Source organism: Vipera berus (assembly GCF_964194415.1).
Source record: "Vipera berus genome assembly, chromosome: 6".
Classification (NCBI taxonomy): domain Eukaryota; kingdom Metazoa; phylum Chordata; class Lepidosauria; order Squamata; family Viperidae; genus Vipera; species Vipera berus.
Genome location: NC_138208.1, coordinates 60,080,725 through 60,089,829, shown reverse-complemented (window position 1 = coordinate 60,089,829; position 9,105 = coordinate 60,080,725). Strand labels below are relative to the sequence as shown.

Below are 9,105 nucleotides of genomic sequence, written 5' to 3'. Positions count from 1 at the left end.
CCTTTTGCTATTAATTCTACAAAATGATATCTTTAACCAATTATATTGTTAGTGAAAAGTTGAATATTTTGCAAGCTCATTTTCGACAGCAATAATATATTGGATGTATTAGTTTGTAAAATAATTTTTTTAGAGACAATCTATTATTTACTTTTACATATACATTTAGACAATGCTGGATTGCATAATTTTGAAATAAGTGCAAGGCACTATATTCTGAGGAAGGGTATGTATCTGTTACTGAAAATAAAACTTTATATCTACATTTTAAAAATTCCAAAAGTATGCATACTTTCACTTTGTAAATTTAAAATGCAACAATAGCCCTGATTAACATATTAGTTAACTATTAAGATTGATCAAGTAAGCATTATTTGACAATAATGAATTTTGTACTTGACATTTCAAAGAATTTTAAAAACAAAACTTGTTGGGATTAGTTAATCATCTAAGGGACAGCAAGGAAAGAACAAAGTTAGTTTACAGGTTTCACTGATATAGTTTCTCTTAACTGAGGAAAAAGTTCATCATTACAAAAGCTATTAAACCATAAAAAAGAGAAAAGAATCTGAAGCAATTTCAGCTCCAGATTAGATATTAAATTTTTGTGACAAATTAATGGAAGTTAATATATCTATACATACTTGGGTTGTTGAAGTATATTTATGCAATGATGTATTTGACAATATATTTCTCTACTCTGTCTAAAATGTCTGTTGGAATGTCAGTGCACAATTCAGTTGTTAAAACTTACCTCCTCAAAAGAAAGCTGTATTTCGTATGCATAGAAATATGAGTTACATAAAGTATTTTAGACTTTGTGTTTTATAAAATTTTCAGTACATTCATGAACAAATGTATGAAACATTGCCTTTCAAATAAATATGAGAATAGGTTTCCAGATTTAATTGAAAAACGTAGCAATGTTAGAAGCATGCACTTCAGTTGTTAAGAGGGAGTGGGAACACACAGCTATTTCACTGGACAAAAATTATTTTTTTTGCTTGCTTTATTATTGTTTGCTGTATACAATTAAGGATGTGCTGTAAACACACCATAAGAAAAAATTCCAGAAAAATCATTTTGAAAGAAAAAAACAAATATACTGAACATAGACCAATTAAATTGTACAAAGATATGGGACTGGCTTTGATTTCAAAGTTTCAAAAAAGAGAGGGTGAAATGCAACAGCTGTTTGATTTCCATGTCTAAATAGGCACTGTAAAAATAAAATTTAAAAGTTGTCATTTTCTTCAGCACATGTCCCCAACCTAAACATTGCCAAACATGTTCAGTTCTCAAGAAGGAACTGAGAACGCAATCTTCTGGTGGTAATAAAAGCCTGGAACCCACTCAACCTCTTTAAAAATGATTCAGTGCTGCTGTTTGACAGAATAAAATTAGAAGAGCTTATAAAGGTTTGAAAGCATCCAAAGCAAAGAGCACACTATAGTTTTGTTCACTATAACCTGTATTGGAGAATAAAACATTTAAATCTATTATGTTGGTACATAAACCTGGCATCTTGAAGATAGATCTTTGAAAATATGTCTTACAAGTTTACTGGAAGAGAAGAAAAAAGGAAACTGCTTCACTTATCATCAATTGAATTATCATCAATGGAAACGGATCAATTCAGACTTCATTATAACCATGTTTATACACTGTACATCTATCCTAGATGGATAAACATTGGAATTGCTCACTGGTGTCCCTTTTAATAACTGTAAACTAAACCACAGTATGCAACTTCATAGGAAGGTAAAGGATCAAGTGAATGTACAGCCAGTTATATTTCTCCTGCTTCACGCTCCTCTGAGCTTCTCCTGTCTTCTGATCTACCATTTGCACTTTCGTAAGATCGCTTCTTTTCTTTGCAGTTTCGATCTCTTGGAGACTTTTCTCTGGGGCAACTTTCTTTGTCACATGATGTTCTGTTACGATCTCTGGTTCGTTCTTGATCTCTGGAAGATCTTTCTTTTGATGATCTGAAGAAAAAAAATTAATGCATTGAAAATGTATATTACTTTCATTTGATTTTAACTGTTCATTCAGCCTACCAGAGCATAAAACAGCACAATTATCACTGTGTATTATTTCCAAAACTGGAATGGAAAGAACACAGAGCCTAACATAATTAGAACAAATATTAAACTGAAATCACTAATTTTATTTTTCAAGAGTGTAAAAGTTGAGAAAGTCAAATGAGTGCTATCCAGTGTAATTTTCTTATAGTAATAAAAATTAATATGGACACTACTGTATCACCAATGTACAGAATGCTTCAGCTACTGCAAATGATGCAAATACGCAGTGCGACAGACTCAACATTTAAGTAACATGCTTATAAAAATTAAAGCTGAACTTGGAGATCAGATCTGAAGTTTTGACTTACTGAATAAACAAACAAAAGATCAAAAGAAAAAATGGGGTTTGAAATGTAATTCCAAGGAAGATGAATGCTGAAAAAATGTCTAGGACTCGATGAATTCACCTGAGACTGGCTTGTAAACAGAAATCAGTAACCACAATCACATAACCAAATTTAATTCTATCAATCTTGTAATACTGCAATTTATTTCTATAGTTTTGAAGACCTTCGTTTGTAAAATTACTACTTCAGATATTTAACTTTATTACCTATTTTAATTAGGTAAATGAAGACTAAACACATACTGAATATAAACTGACATAGCACATTTAAATGAGTTGAAATTATTCAAGACTGAACAAAAAGTCCCAAAATAGAATATAAAACTAAAAATATTTGCTAAATTAAATTTAAAAATGTTATAAACCAAAATCATGCTAGGAAATTGAGATTTAGACTACACTCATACTCACTTTTTGGTATTGCTTTTGAATTTATTGATGTTATTGGTGTTCCCTTCCAAGTAGATAAATGTAGAATTTTACTCTTAAAAAAGAATTTGCCACAAAATATCTACAGAATTCCATTTCAGTCTACAGCTATCTCTCAACTTATGACTATTTAACAACTGTTCAGTTACAATGGCCTTGGAAAAAGGGACTTACACAATGTACTTGCGTTTACGGCTATTGTACCCCACCCCCTTGGCCATGTGATTACAATTCAGCACTTGGCCAATTTGCGTTTATGATTGATTGCATTCTTTGGGTCATGTGATTGCAATTTGCTACCTTTTTTGTCAATTTCAAGCAAAAAAAAACATTAGGGAAGCTGGATTTGCTTAATGACCATATGATTCATTTAACAATCGCTGTAAAATTGTTGTAAAATCAGGTCCAACTCAATTTATGACTACACAACTTACAATGGAAATTAGCAGTCCCAATAGTGATCTTAAGTCAATGACTACCTGTATTTGGTTCAGTTTCCCACATTTTTCCAATCTGATCTAGTTTTTTTATTGACAAGTGACAATGCTTACAGAGTGAGGGTTAGGGGTGAATTTGACTCCTGAGATTTCTTCCCACTTCTGCAAACCTTGTGAATCTTCCAAGCATGCTGGTTTCCTTGTTTGGTTAAGCTATCCTAAATCTGCACCTGAGCTGACTATAATTAAAAGCTTTTGAAAGTACACTATTCCAATGCACCTATAATAAAACAAAATGGAAAAAAAACCTCAGCTACTGTTGAAGATAGGTAGATGGCCTAGTGCAATCTTTTCTGTTCAGAAGCTAACAAAATGCCAACTGCTCATTAAAATATTACCTTTTTTTGGAATTGCGTTCTCTGCTTCTGTCTCTGGAGCTATGCCTGCTCCTATGGTGACTGTGACTACGGCTGCGACTAGTAGATCGAGACCTATGATGATGTCGCTTTTCACGGGACCTGGAACGGGTTCTTTTCTTTCGTTCACGAGAGGATGACCGAGATCGATGTCTGCGGCGATCTCGGGATCTAGATCTGAAAAAAAATTACAGCGGATGAGAAGAAATCCTCAATAATTCAATTAATCCCTAACAGGCCAGTCCTACAAGGAAAATATCTTACTGGAACAATCTCTTTTGGTAAGATTTTGAATAGTTTGAAGGCTTATGGAATATTTTACACAAAATAAGAAGTTATCTAATACTGAAGTTTAAAAAAACTCCTGAAGTTTAATCAATGGTGGTCGATTAAAAATAAATAAAAACAATACTCGTGACTTGCCACTGGCAAGACTATGACAGGTATACCCTACTATTAAGTGGACACGGTCACTGAGGAATTTGTAACTTAAAATAAGTCACAAAGAAATTAAAATAGAACACATTAGTTATACCTTCACTGATTTAAAAACAGTAATCAGTTCAATTAAATTGCTAAGCACATTTGTGCTTAGATTGTAAGCCGCCCTGAGTCTTCGGAGAAGGGCGGGATATAAATGGGATTAAAAAATAATAATAATAACAGCAACTACCTAATCTTTAGTGATCTTCTACAAGCTGTTAGCCCCAGGCAGCACTTGAAAGAAAAATGCTACTCCCGCTCTGCCTTGCCTGAATGGGCCCAGGGAGACAGTGAGGGCCTGGCCTCTGCTGGTCCAGCCCAGCCGGGCGCACCTCCAGGAGGCGGTGAGCGCATGGGGGGTTGATGGTGTCTGGCAGCAGCTGCAGCCCACCATACCCTCAACTAGGACACTCTAGGGCTTCGCAGCCCGCTGCAATCAATGGGTCAGCCCTCCAAGCAGCAGGTGAGGAGTGGCACCAGACACGGGGGGGGGGGGGCTGGGGGGGCGGAGAGAGGCACGTGATCTGGCCTGCCGGATGCGCCTGCTCCGTCCCACATTCTCTTTGCGCAGCCGCCATGGCTGGGACGGGGCATGCCTCCCCCGGTGCTTCTGCGCCTGCTGCTTTAAGGGCTCCCCTGGTGGTCGGAGCGGGATGCGAACCCCCAGAGCATGCTGGCCAAGGGGCCAGAGGGCTGCAGCCGGACAACATTGGCTCCCATGCACTCACTGCCTCCTGTGCACGCACCAGGGGTGCCCGGCTGTGCTGAGCTGGTCCCTCACTGTCTCCTCGGAAGATGACGCAGGTGTCCAGTGTGGCATCACACCATGGCCCCTGTACACTTGGCCCCCGCCATCCAACTTTGTCCTCCAGCAAGGGCCCCATGAGCTCAAGGGCCAGGCTGGGTGCCCCATGTGGCCCGAGAGGGTTGGCGAGATTCCTAGGGTGGATCAAGCCCCGGCGCCCACCCTGGTCCTGCTCGCCTCCACAGAAGACCCCTCAATGCAATCAAGTTCAACACCCCTGCACTAGTACATTAGCTAGTGATACTGCACTGGTTACTACCGTGTTTCCCTGAAAGTAAAACCTACTCAAAAAGCCCCAGCAGATTTTCAAGAGGTAGGCATAATATAAGCCCTCCCCCGAAAGTAACCCCTAGCGCGGGGCAGGGCGAGTCAGCCCAGATCTTCCGTGCAGGTGCCAGACTGCCACCCCCTGCCGTTGGCCAGGGCCCTTCACCAGCGGCCGCCAGTGGAATCAGATACTGCCGGCCCCGACCTCTCAGTCCCATCATCTGCTTGCCTGCGGCTGCAACAAACCAAACCCTTGGCGAGCCCTGGCTTCCGCCCGCTCTGCCTGCTGGCCCTACTGCTGCTGGGATATTTCTCGGCTGCATCAGGTGCCGTGCCGCCACCAAGTGGCTGCCCATGCTGCTGGCCTCATGGGTCTCTTTCCCCTCCTAGCCATGCTGTTCTGGGTTGCCCTGCTGGGCTGTTCCTGCCTGGCACAGGGTGAGTTGTCCGTGTCACCGCCAAAGCGCCCTGCCTGCCAGGGCCTTTCACCAGGGCCGCCAGTAAGACTGCACCACCGACGCCTTTGCCTTTGGACTGGTGAGTGCTGCCAGTCTGCATGCCTACTTGTTGCTGCAGGCGCTGGGCTAAGGGCGAAACCTGGCACTCTTCAGGCCCTGGCGGGCACTTCACTCATACTAGCTGGGCAGTTTTGGCCTCTACCGGCTACTCCTGCCGGATCGCCTTCCACCTGGCCACCAGCTGCCACCGCCACCATGAGGTAAGGTGAAGCAGGTGCCCAAGGAGGTGGAGATGCTTCCCTCCATCTGCCAGTCACCTGCTGAAGCCATGCAGGGTAAGGTTGCCATGCCCCCCCCACCCAGATGCCCTTGCCTCCCCAAGCATTTTTTTTTACTAACCTGCCTTTCAGCCGCATTGCGTTTCTCCGTCTTCGCTGTCTTTGTGGGACAAAAAAAAGAAAAGTTCAATCAGACTTTCTAACTTTGTGAGATCTCACGAGAAATTAGAAAGTCTGATTAAATTTTTCTTTTTTTTGTCCCACAAACACGTGGTGAAGGCTGAGAAGTGAACAGAGAAACGCAATGCAGCTGAAAGGCAGGTTAGTAAAAAAACACTTGGGGAGGCAAAGGCATTGGGGGGGGCGTGGCAACCTTACCCTACGCGGCTTCGGCAGGTGTCGGGCAGATGGAGGGAAGCAACTCTACCACCTGCTTCGCCTCCTTACCTTGTGGTGGTGGCAGCCGCCAGCCAGGTGGAAGGTGTTCCGGCAGGAGCAGCCGGTAGAGGCCAAAAGCACCCAGCTGGTATGAGAGGTGCAGCTGGAAGAGTGCCAGGTTTAGCCCTTAGCCCGGTGCCTGCAGCACCAAGTAGTCATGCACGTGGAGGGCAGAGTCCCGCAAGGCCAGCAGCACGTGCAGCCACTTGGCGGCTGCACGGCACCTGACACAGGCGAGAAATGCCCTAGCAGTAGTAGGACCAGCAGGCAGGGTGGTCGGAGGCTGGGGCTCGCCAAGGGTTTGGTTCGTTGTGGCCACAGGCAATGGGACTGAGAGATCGGGGCCAGCAATAGCCAGTTCCACCAGTGGCCGCTGGCGAAGGGCCCTGGCAGGCCGGCGGGGGAGGGGGGGGAATGCTTTGGCAGGTGCACGGAAGATCTGGGCCAACTCACCCAATGCCAGGCCCGGCGCCCTGCCACCACCCACCACGGCCACATCAGTATTGTACCTGGTCTGCCACCACGCTCTCGCTGCAACACAGGCCCTGCCTCACCCCCGCAGCCTACTGGTGCCAGTACTGGGAAAAAGTAAGCCCTCCCTGAAAGTAAAACCTTCTGCTTTATCCCAGAGCCTAAAAGAAAATAAGACAGGGTCTTACGTTCGGGGAAACACGGTAGTTTGCTTCTAGGTCCAATTCATAATGCTGTGTATGACCTTTAATGACTTTAATAGTTTAGATCACAGACACTTTAGGAACTCTTTTCTAAACCTGTTTATAGGCTCTCTGAAATCTGATAAGGTGTCAATCTCTATCTTCCAGGAGACAAAAGAAATGGTTTTCTTAATGGCTGGACCCATAATATGGTATTTCTAGTTCAGGAAGATGAACTGGCACTCCCTCTAGAGCTTATAGAATTAGCTCTCAAGTATTTACTGTGTATAATTATCGTAGTACAAAAAAAAAATCACAAAACCTTTCTTTAAAGCAAACCCATTGTGCTTTTTTTGTACTTTCTTAATGTTTGATAGATATAACTGTTTATATTCACAAGAGAAAAAAGAACATCCAACCTTTTGGGGTTCTTGCTGTGAGAACGAGATCTAAACATAAAGAAAAAATAAAGATAAGTTTATAGAAATTGCAAATGGAATTATCACCTGCACTATTAAGTTCTCTCACAGAACACAACCAGTCATTTGTAACAAATTGGGACTTTACTTGTTCAAATGTCTTTAACTATTCGAATCATTTATTCCAGGGAAACTTGTAAAGGGAATAATATATCAAATGGTTTATCTCACATTATTGCTATAGATGATATAAACTCTTAATGAACATATTGGGAAATATATATATATATATATATATATATATATATATATATATATATATACATTATTTTAAGACTGATGTATGTATTTAACATTTATTTATATTTTTATCAAATTTAGAAATTGCCCATCTCCCTCAAAAAGCAATTCACACGCTAATGAAAACATTCAAAAGTCTATGTGCATATTTTACTTCATCAAAGGAAAACATTTTGTATGCTAAAGGCAAAGTTCTGGGGGAACAAGCTAATATTTAATTTCAATTTTATTTTTAGCAGCAGCTTGAAGCTATGGGATCAATGTATATTTATGCAAGAATCTTAATTATAAAAGCAAAATCAAAGAACAGACTGTTAGACAATAAGAATAGTCTCACCTTCTTAACTTCTCTCTTTCTTCTTTCTCCCTTTCTTCTCTCCTCTTTAAACGTTCCTGATTTCGTTTCTCTTGCTTGTCAGCCACAATTCTCTAAAATCATTATAAAAATAAAGATAAGAAATTTCAAATATTTAAATGTTATATAAACCAGGGCTCCCCAACCCCCGATCCATTATTGGGCCTTGAGCCCTTCTAAATTGGGCCGCAGAAGTGGCAAGCCAGCAAAGGGGCACATCTCCACTTGGGCAAGCGCGCACATGCACTTCATTTGTGCAAACGACGTACACCGCTCACATGGAAACATCGCCATAATTACCCTGCTGGTCCACAAAGCCAGAAAGCTTGGGGAACTCTGATATAAACCATTAAGAATATACATATTTATGAGACATTATTCTAATCTGACAGCACTGCAGGTTACATATATCATATAAAAATATAGGGAATATGTATACTGTCACAATATTATTGCCAATTACTTTACCATCATTTTTATAAACCTTAACTGCACTCACACTCAAGGAATCATAATGAAAACAGCAAATTAATTTTGGTTCATAGCTACCAAAAAGTAAAATCTAATCACAGAGAATAAACAAAAGCAGCAGGAAAATAAATGACCATAAATAAAAGTGGATGTACTTGCTAGTAATGTCAAAGTCAGGCTAAAAACAACATAATTCTTTTCATAAATCTATACTAATAGTTTTTCTAGATCAAGATAGGGTCACCTTAATTCACCATTTTGTTTCACAATATGGACTCTGAGGTGCTCAGAAGCAATAGATGGACTAGATCAGTGGTGGTGAACCTATGGCACGGGTGCCAGAGGCAGCACTCAGAGCCCTCTCTGTTGGCACACGTGCCATGCCCCGGAGGTGGCAACTGTCCCTCTTCAACCAGCTGCCTGCTAATTTGCCGAGGTCCCACATGGCTGAATGCATCCTGGC

The 9,105-nt window shown here is 41.3% G+C and overlaps 1 protein-coding gene across 5 annotated transcripts in view; it reads right to left on the bottom strand.

Annotated features, from left to right (window-relative positions):
* Window positions 1-168: 168 nt before the first annotated feature.
* The window catches only part of LOC308669648 (putative RNA-binding protein Luc7-like 2), a 56,542-nt gene continuing 47,605 nt past the window's right edge, over window positions 169-9,105 (bottom strand). For 4 of the 5 annotated variants that reach the window (XM_081330477.1, XM_081330476.1, XM_081330478.1 and 1 more), the window contains 4 exons: window positions 8,154-8,245; window positions 7,517-7,546; window positions 3,698-3,892; window positions 172-1,988 (listed from right to left, as the gene is read on the bottom strand). In XM_081330477.1, coding sequence (XP_081186603.1) covers window positions 1,790-1,988; window positions 3,698-3,892; window positions 7,517-7,546; window positions 8,154-8,245 — 516 coding nt within the window. In that variant the 3' untranslated portion in view covers window positions 172-1,789. Of the gene's footprint in view, window positions 1,989-3,697; window positions 3,893-7,516; window positions 7,547-8,153; window positions 8,246-9,105 lie in introns of all 5 variants that reach the window. The other variant, XM_081330480.1, reaches the window with a different exon arrangement.